General features: G+C 39.4%; 1 protein-coding gene across 1 annotated transcript in view; it reads right to left on the reverse strand.

Annotated features, from left to right (window-relative positions):
• Positions 1–5053: 5053 nt before the first annotated feature.
• WNT16 (Wnt family member 16) overlaps positions 5054–16943 on the reverse strand; it is a 13149-nt gene continuing 1259 nt past the window's right edge. The window contains 4 exon segments of the mRNA XM_006098704.3: positions 5054–7437; positions 14615–14901; positions 16669–16780; positions 16782–16908. Of these exon segments, the coding sequence (XP_006098766.1) occupies positions 6973–7437; positions 14615–14901; positions 16669–16780; positions 16782–16908 (991 nt within the window). The 3' untranslated portion in view covers positions 5054–6972.

Below are 16943 nucleotides of genomic sequence, written 5' to 3' on the forward strand. Positions count from 1 at the left end.
CATCTGCTTCTTGCTCGGAGGGCCTGTGAAGGTTCTTGTTATGAGCAACGTTGCCTGGGCAAGAGAGGAATCTTGAATTGGAATTTTGAAACTTCTTTTGCTTTTGGGGATCAACACATAACGGTCAGTCTGTTACTTGAAATTCATACGTTTGACTTTCAAATACATTTTCAGAAACGCATCATGCATTCAAATGCAGTCCTGCTCGTCCACGTGCTGCTACTCCTGCTTGGATGTGACATGATCAGGTGAGCGAGCTCAGGACTGCGGCCGGTGAGTTCCCTGCCAAGTCTGAGCCTTCTGTGTCACCAGTGGAATAAAAGGGTCAATTTGGAAACTGACTTCTGCATGCCCCTGTGGTTTGGGAATATGATGAGAGAAGTACTGTTTGCTTTATTTGACAAGAACAGAAATCCCTGAGCAGAGGGGAGATTTAAAAGCAAATGAAAAGTGACCCCATTGTATGGGAGGACATATTTGGCAATGACACATCTGATAAGGGATTAACTTCCAAAATATATAAAGAACTCAAAACTTAACAAAAGGAAGACAGTCCAATTTAAAAAAACATGGGCAAAGGACCTAAATAGACACTTCTTCAAATTGGACATACAGAAGGCCAAGAGACATACGAAAAGATGCTCAAAGTCACTAATTATCAGAGAGATGCAAATTAAAATGACAATGAGGTATCACCTCATGCCTGTCAGAATCACTACCATCAACAAATAAATGCTGGCGAGGAAACGGAGAAAAGGGAACCCTAGTACACTGCTACTGGAAATGCAGACTGGTGTACAACCACTATGGAAAACAGTATAGAGTTTCCTCAAAAAATTAAAAATGGAACTGCCATTTGACCCAGAGATCCCACTTCTAGGAATATATCCTAAGAATCCCAAATCACCAATCAGAAAGAATATATGCACCCCTATGTTCATAGCAGCACTATTCACAATAGCTAAGATATGGAAACAGCCCAAGTGCCCATCAGTAGATGAGTGGATAAAAAAGCTGTGGCACATTTACACAATGGAATACTATGCAGCTGTAAAAAAAGAAGTATCTCTTACCCTTTGAGATAGCATGGAGGGACCTGGAGAGTATTATGTTAAGTGAAATAAGCCAATCAGAGAAAGACTAGTATCACATGATCTCACTCATATGTGGAATCTACCAATCAAAATAAACTGACAAAATAGATCCAGAGATGTGGAACAGACTGATGTATCTCAGAGGGAAGAGGGGAGGTGGGGTGAGAAGAGATTAACCGAAGAATTTCTATGCATATTTGCATAACCCATGAACACAGACAATAGTGTAGTGGAGGCCTGGGGTGGGGGGCGAGAACTGGATGGAGGGGGTCAACGGGGGACATCTGTAATACTCTCAACAATAAAGACTTAAACAATTTAAAGAAACATAGGGATTATATACTAGAAATATATGGGCAATCACTGACTTACATTTTGTATATGTACACCTTTCCTTGGTTAGGAAGAGTCCAAGGTATGTTTAAATGCTCAGAGTTAAATTTGGTGACCTTCCTCTCTTTTTAATCAAAGAATACTTAGGAGCTGCAAGGGGTCACCCTTCCTTTTTCTTGGGTGAACATGGCCGGGTAGATGTGGGCCATGGTCCCGGGTGCTTGGTTGTTACTAATCCGCATAAGGAAAGGCTGTTGGCTTCCATGGAGGTGAGTCACCCCGAGGGTTCAGATTGGCAGTGTGACCGAGGAAAACAGGCAGCCCTGGATCCACCCCGCTTTCTGCTTTTCCAGTTCTCACACGACTCAGATGCTTTCACTTATTCTGCCAATTAAAAAGTCACACATGAGACTTCAGCTTGCGCTGATCTGGTCCACATTCATTATTGCTCTCTCTTTACAAGCAGTGGGGGAGGCTGTTTTTCCTCAGCATGACTTCGTTTCAGGAGTTTTTAATCGTGCAAACCATCTCTAGTGGTTTCTTTTTGGATGCGAATGTAAACCGTTACCAATGGTGAATTTCACCCGTCTATTAAAAATAACACCTTATGTAACAATTGGCTGTAAGCACTACAATAGAAAGGATGTAAGTATTTATTTAATGTCACACTAAATTAGCTTGATCTATACCCCTACTTATTTCCTTTTGGAATGGTTGTTAGGCTCTTGCAGAATCCAACTGCGAGCCGCCCTGGGATCTCAAATAGCAGGCAGTTGAAATCACTTAGAAATCAAGAGACGATGTACTTCCATTATATTTCATGAAGAATTCGAAGATCTCCGTTCTCCCATCACTTTACTCCTGCTTCTCAACCAAATTATGTAACCAAACCATGAAGTCATGAACATCCTGCAATTTTCATTACATGTACAAATCCCCCCCAAACTCTTTAAATGATGCACTGTAAGCTCAGTGTACTGACCATCCTATGCTGTGAGACACAAGAATGATACGCTAGTCAAGGGCACAGACTCTGAAGCCAGTCCGTTCTTTGCGATGTTGGGCTAGTTATTCAATCACTATTACTGTGTCTGTTTCCTCAGATGGGGAATGAGGACCACAATCATGGTACCGACTTTGAGAGGCTACTGTGAAGATTCAATGTCTTTAGGCATCTATGCTCTATTTAGAACAATCCCTGGGACATAGTGAGTACTACCTGAGTGTTCACTAATGTTTTATTTTTAAAAGGAAGTGAGTCCTTGGTGTGCCTGTGTCCCTTTCATGCTGTGCCACATGCATTTGTCCTTCTCAGCTGACCTTGTCATCCCACTCCAAGAAATGCAATGATTTATCACATCTGGTCTATAGTGAAACTGAAATTTTTAAAAAAATCACAGCATCTTAGCCAACTCTCCTCAGGGAAGGCTTGTCTTGAGGAGTATTCATGGTTCCTGGGGATAGGATTTGAATTTTTTCCCTCTCAAGTCAGCTAAGTGGATTATAATGTTCCGGATAACTAACTAACTGCCTCCAAATGGTTGGTTTCATTCCTCACTCTATGACAGCCTTTGAGAGATGATGCAAAAGTACCAACATCTCACCAAACTGCACAAATAAATATTTTGATGGCAAGCTTTTCTGGTCCACATTTTAAACTAAGTAAAACCAAACATATGAGTACTGACACTTCTTCAGAAAATTAAAGTGTGTTCTAAAATATTTACTGTGAATATCACATGGATATAAAAGCTTCACAATAGGGTCATGGCATCTAATTTATGTAATAAAAATCCATTGTTATTCTTAGTATACTATTATCATTTTTTTAAAGCAAAAACAAAACAGCTATCAATCCAGATGGTGGGTAAGGAAATAATGCAATAGTTTATATTCAAATAAATTAAAGTGTTTTTAATGTTATAGGAATTACTATTATCAGGAAAATTCTTTAATTAGCCAACTCCTTTCCCAGAGATCACAGATAACACTGTTTGATGTGTTTGTCTTGATTTCATTTCAAGAATCATCATTGACTCTAATCATTGCCTCTTAGGCAGTTCCAAATTTACAAAAAAAGTTGAACTCTTAAGTTGAAAATTATTACACTAGGCTAACTTTAACACCATAAACATTTAAACAAATCTAGGCATTCGTACCCACAGTGCTTTGGCTGTGAGCCTGACCCATGTGATACCATAGAAAGCTGTTTTCTAAACAAATCAGTAGAACTGAGGACATCTAATCACTGTGCTGCTGGGCATTTAGGTACCTTTCAGGTGGATAACACTTCAGATTTTCTCTGTGGACTCACTGCTTCTCTAATTCTCAAGCGATGCAGGTTTAGTTGGAATGAACCCCACTACCAGCCCCCTGTATGTGGCTTGATCGCCTTAAGATCAATGTATATCACCCAACTTCACCAGTGGCCATTGTGATTGGCTCAGGGATGGGCACACTAACCAATCAGGGCCAGTGATGACCTTTGCTAGGCATTCTGAGGAATAATTTTTCCCTCTTCTATGTGTGAGCAACCAAAAAGAAAAAAAAAAGAAAGAAACCACGCACACACACACACACACACACACACAATTTTCTCTCCTTAGAATGGAATCTCTCTTGCCGCTGAATGAGTGATAGGAGGATAGGAGGTCTGGAAGTGTGGTATCATGTTGATAAGAAGAAAAGAAATGCTGGAGGTGCTGGTGATGGTGGTACTGGTGATGGTGGTAGGGGGGTAACCAGAACCCTGTGGAGCCTGACTTAGAAGATGGTGGTACTGGTGATGGTGGTAGGGGGGTAACCAGAACCCTGTGGAGCCCTGGGAACATACTGGGAACTTTCGGATCAAGCTTCACTTAAACTGGTCAGAACCCTGGACTTTTCAGCTAAAGCTTCACTTAAACTGGTCAGAACCCTGGACTTTTCAGCTACTAAGTCAATACATTTCCTTTAATGTTTGTCAGTTTGGATTGGGTTTTCTGTTCCTTGCAACATAAAGAGCCCTAAACAATGCAGGCAAAATAGCCTGGCCTGGTTAAGAATGTTTGGGCCCCAGAACCAGTTCTCAGGAGCCCCATGGTGCTACCTCCACCGTGATGGGGAATGGGAAGGAAGTGAGCCACAGGAAGATTGTCAGCGAGTGAAACAGACAGGTGAGAAGTTCAAGGGTCCTTCCGTGGAGATGCCAAGGAGGAAAAGGAAAAGAAGATCCCAAAAGACATAGCTTGCGAGTTAGGCGTTCCTGCTCAGGCATGCCAGAGAGAAGCCCAAGTGGGCATTATTGTTTTTAAACAATGACTAAATAGCAACCAGGTTTTTGTGAATTAGAAACTGCCTGATTCTCACAACTGCTTGGTAAGGTAATTATAAAAAGTTTTAATAGAAAAAAATTGGTCCTCAATGAAAACTACAGTCTCCATCTTTTAAAAAAGATGGCTTACTTTTTAATGTTGATAAAATAGACTTACTTTGTAAAAAGGGGGGGGGGGCATGAGAGTGTCTATTTTTCAGGTTAGTCTAATCAGTGGATGCTAAACCCGTTTTTAAAATAAGCACTATATTTGTTCACTTGTCATTTCTGAGAATCACATTCAATGAATAACAATTTCGTTAAACTCTTAGGGTCACATTCAAATGTTTAGCCTTGATTTTAATATTAGACCTGAGATATTTCCAGGTGCTTGCTCTTATCCACAAATTATTGTTCTGCCTTGGTAATAAAATGGAAAGGAAACAGAATGAGACCTGGGGGAAAGGGAAACATTTTTCTAGCTTGTTATGAAAAAAAAAGAATATTCTTTCTTTGTCCATTCTGAACTTAGAAATCTATTTTTTCTATATAATACTGAAATATTTAACAATTCATAAAAAACCTAAGCAGTTACATTAAAATATAACTTTAAATACAGCCCTGCAACTTTTACCAGGAACCTTGTAAAATATGGTGAATATACATGCGTGAATACTAAAACAAGAAAGACCATTCAACATTCACATGGAAAAGCAGCATTACATACAATATAATAAATACCCAGGAAATCAAATCCACAAGTTGATCATTATTCTGATTTAGATTCTGTTTTTTCAGTGAAGACTTTCTACACTTTTTGTATAATTTATTATAATAACTTTACAAGTTAAACATTAATTAAAAACAGAATTCAACTAATCTCACTGCTTGAAATAACACAATCCTCAATGTTTTGCAGCATATTTTAAACTCTAACACTTATAAAACTGATATTTTGGCAAGAAATACACATCCATATAACTAACTGCTCAATTAGCTTCTTTTTCAATATATATATAAAAAGGCAGAATTGATAGTATGAAGAAAAACAGAAGCTAATATTATTTCTGAGATAATTTTATCGCCTTAGCTTTTGGGCTTTCGCAATAAATGTCTTAAGTTTTAATATATATCATATAATTTAAAAACTGTATTTACAAAATATAAAATTTTTTAAAGCAAAATACTATACAAAATACTGTTTTTATACGTTTCAAGGGTGCTTTACCCCTAATTTCCCACATGCTTTCAGGATCCCTTCCTCAGACAGTAATTCAGAGCTGGGTTCTTAATAATAGCGACTGGTCTACGATTAAAGTCTGAAGCTGAAGATCAAAGTTTACTCCATACCTTACTGAGATTTACCGAGAAATTCTCCTGATTAAAATCCATTTAAAATCCAAATTATACAAAATTCACTTTGTTAAATTTTGATTCTTTCCTTTTGTCACTAAACCTACCAAACACTTTTTAGGAATATTGTATCACTTACGAAAATTCTTTTTCATTGCCTTTCTTTTGAAATGAAAGAAAGCACCCACCACTTCTGTTACCTTTTCAACATCCGTTTCTATGCACAGACATGTAACATGATTTCTTCATCTAAAACGCCGAGAGAGCCCTAGCTGGTTTGGCGCAGTGGATGGAGCATCAGCCTGCAGACTGAAGGGTCCCAGGTTCGATTCTGGTCAGGGCACATGCACGGGTTGCAGGCTCAATCCCCAGTAGGGGGCGTGCAGGAGGCAGCCAATCAATGATTCTCTCATCATTGATGTTTCTATCTCTCCTTCTCCCTTCTTCTCTGAAATCAATAAAATATATTAAGAAAAAAATAAGATGCTGAGAGAATAAATGAGATTCACCTGTACGCTCCTGGCTGCGGTAAGAGGTGTCTTTTAAAAATGACTAACAGTCACCCCTTCCTACTGAGTTCCATAACTGAGTTCCATAGTCAAGGATCTTATCCTGAAGATGACCAGATCTTCTACAGGAAGGTTCTTTCCTGCTCTTTCTTGCTTAGGAGACAGATGATTATATATATATTCCCCCAAATCACCAAATTAGGAACCCAAAACTTGAAGAATTCCCCCAAATCCACATGCTCAGTGTGTGACTGGACGTCAACCAGGTAAAGGGAACTCTGGGAGGGTCCAAGGATCTTGGGTTTCGAGGCCAGAGTGGACTTCACTAGCCCTGCAAAGTGGCACTCCACTGTGGTCAGTGAGGCGTGGTGCCCACGGCTGGACGGAGTGGTTACTTGCAGGTGTGGACGTCCGTCATGCTTTCACACCTCCTGCAGCGAACGTAGCAGCACCAGATGAACTTGCACTCGCATCTCTCCACGTGTCTGACCACGTGGGTGTTGTAGCCTCGGCCACAGCAGAGGAGGTTGCAGCCGCCGGCGCCCTCCGACGTGCGGTTGCATTCTCTGCCCTGTGTCCCCGGGATCCCAATTTTCTTATCCTCTACACAGTAGTTGGGAGACTTATGGATGTAGAGCAGATCCTCCTTGCGGATCGGTACTTTCCTCTGGTCCTTTTCTCTCCTGCGCATTTTCCGTTTTATTTTGTCTGAGACTTGAACACTATGCTCATATTTATCCTTCAGGAAATGGCCAATCTTCTCAAAAGAAGACATGGTTTTCCAGCATGTTTTCACCGCACAGGAGCCGGACACTCCGTGGCAGCGGCAGTCTACGGACATCAGCTTGGCCACAGCCTGCAACCAACAGGAACCGTGTTAAATATCACTCATGAAGCGCGTTTTACTCAATAACAGAAGCAAACTCACCTCATCACTTCACTCTCTGGGTCTGTTTCCGCCTGTATAAAAAATGATGGTTTTGAACATAAAGGATCTTCCAGGCTGCTTAACATTCAAGTATTTTGTCCTCCTCTGGACCCTAGCAAACCTTTCCAAGTCAAATTTAAGCTAGTGGGCGAGGCTAATATTGTTATTAGAGATGAGAGGAAAACTACTTTTATTCCTAATATCTTGTTTAATTTGGGGTGTGGAGTGATGTTCACACATGTCCTCATGTTCCTAATACATTTAGCATCTTGCTACTCAGAGTGTGGTTCATGGATCAGCAGCGCCAGTATCACTTGTAAGAAGTGCAGATTCTCAGAATCAGAATCTGCATTTTATTTAGATCCTCAGGTGACCCATAGGCACATTAAAAGGTGAGAAGCCCTGATAGGGAAGTCACCTTCAACTCACAGTGTGCATGGAAACATCTGTGGACCCTTGCAAATAACCAATGCTCAAACCCTGACATTCAGATTTCATTGGTTGAGGTGGGGTCCAGGTGTTGGTATGTCTACAAAGCTGCTCAGGTGATTCTAACGGGCATCAAGAGATGAGACCTACTGACTGAATTGGGAGTTCTTAGGTCTGATCACTGTAAACCCGGGCAAAAGACGAAGGGGCTAAAGAGTGTGATTTTCCAGAAAATCCTTCCTCTCTTCTGGAAAATCAATTCAAAACATATGTCATATTCTTGATGGATTAGTAGCACCATCCTAACATAGAAAGAGAATAGTATCTACATGATTTTTGTCAATGCTATGTGCTGATCTTCATTTATACAGACTGAGAAATTAAATGAGATTACATAGATCTGTAAGCGCTCACCACCTGGCACACATTAAGGTCTAAATCAGTGGTTCTCAACCCCCTGAACCTTTAAATACAGTTCCTCATGTTGTGACCCAACCATAACATTATTTTCGTTGCTACTTCATAACTGTAATGTTGCTACTGTTATGAATCGTAATGTAAATATCTGATATGCAGGATGGTCTTAGGCGACCCCTGTGAAAGGGTCGTTCGACCGCCAACGGGGTCGCGACCCACAGGTTGAGAACCGGTGGTCTAAACGCATGCCCCCTGTCTCTGAAGAAGGTACGGTAAGAGTGGAGATAAATTGCAAATGGGGCTAACAGTGCAAAAACAATATAGAGACTTAAAAAGTGTTAGGGTTCCAAACCTCTTACCTACCAGGCTAGTCAGCACAGCTTCCCTCAGTCTCCAGAGGATGGCAGAGCAGAACAATAAATTGTCAGGGCTAGCTGCAGAGCTGACGGCTGTCAACGTGCTGGGTGAAGTGAAAAGCTGATCTATCCACTCAATAACCTGGAAACTGTGTGTGTCAGCTCACCCAAGAAAGGCAAAATCTCACAGCTTAAATCCCACTTACAGATCTCATCCGAGCTGTAACATGACAGGGCTTTTATACGTTGCTATTTATTTTGTACCAAACATGACGTTGATATGTTTGCGGGATGTTACATTTCCTAACAAATTAACCAAAGTTTCTGAACTATCTAACGAGACAGAATATTTCAAACAAATGATAATATTTGCAACTTGAATGAGAGCATACGGCATTGATTTATGCCATATTTGATACTTCTGACTGGTGTTTAAAATAATAAACAGAATAGTATTTTAAACCCTGTTCTTTTTAGACTACAGCGCACATGTTCTTTTTGAGTTCACAAAACTGAGAAGTTAATGGATATGTCTACTTCTTATTAATTCAGGCAAAACGGCATCTTTCAATGATATGGAGGCAAAAAGTATGGTACACAGGCTCATTTGGTCAAATTTATGGCATTTGATATTCACAAAGCCTTCAGTTCTTTAAAATGTTGAAATTAATGCAATCTGTCTACTTCTGTTCAGATTTTAAGTGCCCTAAGGATATGAGAAATAAAAGGGCTCAACCAAAACTAGGTAATAACAAAACAAATTGCCCTAAGAAAGCCAAACGTCCAAGGATTATATTTATGTGTTTAAACCTGATCAGCGTTCCTTACAGTCATCACCTCGTGATTTACAGCTGCCCTTGGCTCTGTATCATGACTGAAAAGCTGACTTTTTCTTTTATTAACCAGTTCAAATATCATGTATGACGTTGCCAATTTGCAAAGCGTAGCAGACAGAGTAGATGCTCTCCAAATATTTAATGAATAACTAGTCCAACTCACTTAAACAGTTTTAATTCATTCTCTATTGGTAATCTGAATTGGAGGTAGTAATAAAAACCACCTTTTTAAAACAAAAGAGTCACTGCTGGGAGGTGAATGGTACTGGAAGACCTTGATCCAATACCACTGTCAGCCCACAGCAGTGGTAGCCCGTAAGAGTGACACACTATTTTATGGGTTTGAAGGATAAAGAGACTGACTTCTAAATTCAATGACACAACCTGCTGAATCTGTCAAAATTTGGGGGGAATTTTCCTGCCATAGAAAACTAGCCCTGTTAAATATCTGGAGTTAACTATAACTTTTCAGGAGTGACGTTTTAAAGAACTTGTATTTGATTACCTTTGAATTCTATTACCTTTTTGTCCCTAACAAAAAGTATAAAAAAAGAAAGTGTTTTTGTCTTACATACGTATATTTTAGAAGAGAAAGACAAATAAACTTCAAAGAAAAGAATCCCAATAACTTGACATGCAATGTAAATTATTATATCCCCATAATACTCTAAGGAAGAAACTTGGACAATAGGGATTAAATAAAGAAATAGAATCACCACTACAAGAATTTGACGAAAGGCAGAGTTCAGTGGCAGATACACACACACACACACACACACACACACACACACACACACACAGACACACACAGACACACACACGCACACACACGAGCTTAGTTTCATAGATGATTTTACTTAATTTCGTTTTATAGGAAGAAATGTAGGTAGTTATGAACATGTACTTATTATTCCTGTTTTACAGAAAAATAAACTGTGGCTAAGGTAGTTGTCATTCATAAGGAAAGCTTGGTGATACATTATACAAAATCTTTATATGAAGCTGGATCATTTTAGTAAAAGAGGGAAAAACGTAGTGGAACATGCAAGTATATTTAGTAAAATTGCATGAACTTCAAAAAATATATTTTGGAGATTTTCAGCGAGTATTAATTAATGTTAATAGCTATTCTCCAGTGATAGCATAGTCATTTTGGGGGGGTTGGGGACAGGGAAAGTAAGAGAGTAGCAACCAAATGAGTTGTGTGTGGTTATGAGAAAATTCCTTTCTCTACTCTAGTTGAGTAGTTAAGGTTTATAACGATATTAACAGAGGAATGTTTTGTTAACTATTGCAAACAGATGTGCACATTTTGGTGGAATATTTTTAACTATGGGAGAACAATTAGGAAGGGAACATTTAATCTACTGGGCTCCTTTGTGTTAAGTTTTGGTTTGATACACTTCTAGTGAAGTGAAATACAAAAAATGTATCGTTAATGCTTAAAGGTAAAAATAGAAAATGTTTGAGAAGGGTCTAAGGAGTGATTGGTCCCACAATTTTGACTCAGGTAACACAGCAGGCTGTGATTTTTCCAATATATTGCTCTACACAAACTTCACAGAAATGATCAAAAAACTGTTATGAAACATTTCATGATGAGCATTTCATTTTGTCAACTATTAGATGATTTGTTTAAGTTTCTATGAAAACTGTGACCAAAGATTGGATGGGTGAAGGTAGAATATCTATTCTTCTCACCCATTTCATGCCATTTAGTCCAAAAATATACTTGAATCTGCTGAAAAGCAAAACACTTATGTGTTGTTCAAGTACTTATAAATATTCTTGAAACAGGTCAATGAAAATTTGGGGTTGGGCCCTTCCCACTTTTTTGAGTTAGTCATCATAAAACAAATTATGGGGTAGGAAAACTTAAAAGTTTATGAGGTGGACATGGGAAGAATGGAAATATTTTAAGCACACCAAAAGCAATACCCATAAATATTCCAAGTCACATTATTCCCAGAAGTTCTGCCCCTGGAAGACATCACATCATTCTGTTAGCCAATCGCCATCCGGCAACATTATTCTTGGAGTCATAACTTTAGGAATGGTGTCAGAAACCAAGTGGGAATTTAAGGTCAGCGGTTAGAAAATCATCTATCCTGCTCACAACACAACTAAGCGCCAGTACCCACATTTCTCTGAACGCTTTTCGACATTTGGAGTTTGGGATTTTGAGACGAGGGAAATCAACTCAATTGAATGCAGACCTTGAACTTGACTCAGGATGTGCCTATAATTTAAAATCCCATTTGACAGTATTGAAAATGGAGTTGATCATTCTTCCATGTTAGATAATAACCTGGAAACCTGGTTAGTTTGTTGTGGTGGTGGTGATGGTGGTTTTTATTCTTTTGGCCACCAAAAGAAAGAAAAATACAAAAATGCTTTCAATTGTAATACTTTATGAGAAAAGACCAATAAAAACACCAGTGTAATACCTTCAAAATATCCAGGTAATGTTTTTTAATATTTTAAGTTTCTATTTATTTCAGCGATTTTCAACCTTTTTCATGGCATACATACACTAGTTACCAAAATTCTGCAGTACACCAAAAATATATATTTCTAGCCCATCTGACAAGAAAATAGGTATAATTTTGATTCATTCACACCATACAGCCATTGTGTTGGCTGTTGTCATTTTTTAAAATTGATAATCTAAGGGAAAAGAGGTCAGTGCCCCTGACTAAATAGTCAGGTATTGAATGTTTTAAAAACTCTTGCGGCACATAGGTTGAAAATCACTGATCTAGAACACCGTGAAAAAAATTTAGTAGAGGAAGTTTAATTTATATAAAATGTGTATAATTGTATAAACTCAATTATTTTCTGCATAATCAAAGCAATAGTAAAAACCTAGGGAATGTGAGGAAATTTTTTTTGCCAAAAAAGAATTAAAATTCGTGCTGAATAGTTGTATACGTTTAATAAAATTAGATTATAAATACTAGCTTAAGACCCAAGTTAATAGTTACAAAAGCAAATATTGTTACATAATTTAAAAATTCACACAAGATGGAATAAAACTCAATCGTTGCCTAATATTATTAATAAAATACATTTTAGAGACTTAAAGACATTTCATATGTTCAGAGAGGACTTCATTCAAGAGATCATAATTTGAGTTTCTGAGTTTTGTTTCCTGGTTAAAAAAATTAAAATCTCTAACAATTTATTTAACAAATATTTAAGGTTTAAATTAATAATAAACATTATTTAATTGTTTTCTTATTTTTTAAATATATTAATTTGACTTACCTTGATGCTTTTTTCTTGCTTAACTCGAGTTTTAAAGAACATATGTTAACTACATTTAAACTCTTTTATATTAATATATTAGAAATAATTAAAAATTTCTTTATTGGATAATATTTAAATTGCAGCAAAAACTATAAATTAATTTTTTAAAATATAAAACTTTAAGGAAAAGATGCATATGCATAACTATGGTGTTAAGGAAGAGTGACTTTAGTGAGGTAAATTAATTTTTTAAATTCTTAAACAAAAACAAAAAGTTTACATAACTATTTACTAATTTCCTACTTTGCAATTTTTAATTGAACATTCAAGTTGAATTGAAATTTTGAATTTGATGTGTTATGGTGATATATTTACTGAGCTTTCTGTTTTTGTATTTTTAAAATATATTTTCATTGATTTCAGAGAGGAAGGGAGAGGGAGAAAGAGAGAAAAATCAATGATGCGAGAGATCATTGATTGGCTGCCTCCTGCACGCCCCACACTGGACACTGAGCCCATAACCCAGGCATGTGCCCTGACCTGGAATTGAATCCTGACCTCCTGGTTCATAGGTCGACACTCAACCACTGAGCCACACCAGCTGGGTTGTTTTTGTACTTTAAACCAAAGTGGTTAAATAAAGAAAACTGGCTGAAACTCTCAACTATTCTAATTGGGTTCCATTTATTCACTTTCCAAAAATGTGAAAAAAATGCAAAATATACTTTAAATATTCGTGAGAAATATTGAAACTTGTTTTAATTTATTTCAGGAGAGGTAGCAGATTGCAATGATACTTTGGGACTTTCATAGGTTACTGGGTATTTACAATAGTATATGATGTGTGCTGATATTCCTGTCCTGAAAAGATTATTATAAGATAGAAAATATATATTCATAAAAAACGTTTTGGCTGTTTTAGGAAAGTCAGATGAATTGCCAAGTAATTCAACTATGGTGTTGAACTCAAATTTTATTGTGTCAATATTTATTACGGTAAATGTATAAAAGTTAAATTAAGCTACAAATTTATTCCATTTTAAGAAAACCTAGAGTCATAAAAGAGTTTAATTAGATGGTGGTACTTCAAATTTGCTTCCTGCTGAAATATATCTATATTTTAAAATATCCACATATTTAATAGATCTAGAACGTCTTTACATTTATCTGTATTTATCAATTTTACAATGGCTCTACATAGCTTTAAATAAAATAAATATTTCCCTTAAAAAACTTTGTTTTAAAAAAACATATTTGTTAAGTATCGTGCATTCCAAATGTATTTAAGAATGTTTGCTAGAGAAAGTAAGAGTAAAACAGACAACAGGTCTAGGAGCCATTGCTCCCTAAAAATAGATATAAAAAAATAATCAAAAGTCCAATTGAGGAAATTTGATCCAGTCCCATTAGAAAGGCGGATACTGTAGATCTTACTCAGGCTCTACCCCTAATCAGCTAAGGGGGTGGAGCCAAAGAACCCAACAGGCACTTATACCTCTACGATTTTACAATCAGCATTTCAGGTATACGAAGTATACAATCACAAATACATTCTATAACAAGACTGAACTCACGTTAGATGGAGAACTTAAAACTATATCAATGCAGTCAGTACAGGCTCATGAAAGAAAAACATGTATAAATTTACAGTCATACGTACATAACAAAACATAATATACATACATATATACACACATAGATTTCTTAGACTGAAAGTACGGTTTGTTTTTAAACCGTTTGAACAGGTTCATGCACAAGTGTCGTCCCTGTATTATTTACCTAAAAGCCATGAATTTTATGCCATTTCCCAATACATACCTGCCTTCCAGCTTCATTGTTATGTAGGTTCATTGCTAACAGCACTTTGCTTTCTCTGCCCGTGGTGTTTCTGATGGGGAAGTCCAGGAACTTTCTGCTGAACCACATGCCGTACTGGACGTCATCCGAGCAGCCCCCCCAGTGCCAGCCTTCACTGGCTGAGCCGCCGTTCTGCAAGGTGGTGTCACAGGAACACTCCGTCATGTTGCCTGCGCTGCATGACCTGGTCACTGCGTGCACCAGGCCGGCAGCCATCACCGCATAGATAAACGCTGTTTCCTTGGTGCCTAGAATAAGACATAGATTGCTAAATGAGAGAGGCATACGCTCTCTGTTTATGCTCATAACAGAGCCTCCTACTCATTCTCTTGTCAGCGAAGCAATTTTTCGAAGGCTTCCAGCGGATGCTTTAATGAGTGCATATTTTAAAAGGATGATTTCCTATTGTGGTAGCCTTTTAAGAAAGCAACATTAATTTTGGGTTAATATCCCGTTTGAGGGATCGTCAGATATTGGTTATCATTGTTCTCAGACGTAAAAAGACCTAAAATATAAAATTGATGTTGGCACCTAGTTCAGTGCCTAATAGACAATCAAAGCCCAATAAATACAGGTCAAATTTAAAATCCTTTGCGTGGATACCAGTAAATGGTATACGATGCCCCCAAAGAGTCCAGATTACCTTTCTTTTAAAATTTAAAATGTTTTCTCACGAAACACAAGCTGAAAAATTTGGTGCAGTTTTGTTCTCCTGAGTAATACCTATCAGAAAGCAAGTTAAACTTAAACCAAGATCAAAGCAATTAGGTGATAAATGATACATGTTTAGTTTCACATTAAAGACTCTCCTTTCTTTAGAATAGCGTTAAAAACAATCCTAATATTAACTTGAAACCATTATACACTTTATATAGTACTAACTAATCCTCTTACAGGCTTAAAGATAATTAAAATGAAAGATCATTGAAATGTCACCAGCAAAAAAAAAAAAAAAATTGTTACGGAAAATAACTGAATATGTATTTAGCACCCTAGCAATAGCGTTTGGGCTAACATCTTTTAAAGTTAAAGGCCTATTACAGCATCAATAAAACGGACTAAGAGACTCCGCAGGCGACTTTTTTTTCCCTTTCGAGATGTTTAAATTGGAGTGGAAACAATTTCGCGCCCGTTGTCCAATAAACCTCTTCAACAGCTGATGCCTCCGCATTTCAGCAACTGTGAAGAGCACATCCTTTTTTATTTCCTCCCGCAGGGGGTCGGGGCTCCTTCGGAAGGGCGTGCGGGCCAAAACGCAGCAGGGCCCAGGCCACGCCGGGGCGGCGGCGTGTGTAGGAACCGGGTGGGGAGGGGTCAAAGGCGCAGGGAGAACGGAAACAAATGTGAAAAACAACGAATCTTTCAGCGCCCAGGTCCTAAAACTCCTTGCATCGGCTAATATTCCTGGAAAAACCCCGATTCCCTGTTTGTTTGTTTTTTTATCTTTACCGAGTCACCAGGCACCTGGGAGTGGAACTTTATTCACCGCAGTTTCCCGCCCCCGGGTGAGCGCAGAGGAGGGGAGAGAAGGGAAGAGCGGAGTGGTCGCGCTCTGGTTAGTGCACGTTGGGTCGTCCAGGACAATCCCTTTAAAAATCCCCATTATTCCGTCTCCCGGGCGCTCCAAGGAGCCAGCAAACGCGGCAATTGGCCGCTTGTCCAAGGCCCAGCAGACGCGGCCGCAGCATTCTCTGCCGCCGACATCATGTTTCTCCAGCTGGTCCCCCAGGTAGGGGGGCGCTACGGGTCCGAGGGGTCGGCGGGGTTCAGTGTCAGAGTTTTCCCTCCACTCCAGCCGGGCCCAGCGGGAAGGAGGAAGCACTCTGGCTCAGGACCTGGGGAGCCCCCCCGCCCGCACTCCCGCCCCCACTCCAGGACCGCACCTGCGCCCGGGGGCTGGCTCCCCGTCCCCGTCCGGGGATTGGGAGCGCGTCGGGACCACACAAGCACCATCGATGTTCCTTTACAGGAATCGGAGGAGGGGTCGCCCCTGTCCCGCGCCACCCGGCACTCACCGCTGCTCAGCTCGTAGCCGAAGAGGGGGCTGGCGGCCGAGGGGGCGGCGGCCACGCGGCAGTCCCAGCGCTCGTGGCGGAACTGGCTGCGGCACTCCTGGACGCCCAGGCGCCGCGCCCTCGCGGATGCTGGGCAGCAGGTAGGGCTTCCTCTTGCACAGCTCCTTCTGGCGGCTGTTCAGCGGCAAGTTGGCGCAGCCCAGCTTCTCCGGGACCCCGAAGGAGGCGATGCCCAACCACCTGTAAGAAACGGCCGCCCCCCCATGCACGTCGCT

Source organism: Myotis lucifugus, unplaced genomic scaffold (assembly GCF_000147115.1).
Source record: "Myotis lucifugus unplaced genomic scaffold, Myoluc2.0 scaffold_245, whole genome shotgun sequence".
Lineage (NCBI taxonomy): Eukaryota > Metazoa > Chordata > Mammalia > Chiroptera > Vespertilionidae > Myotis > Myotis lucifugus.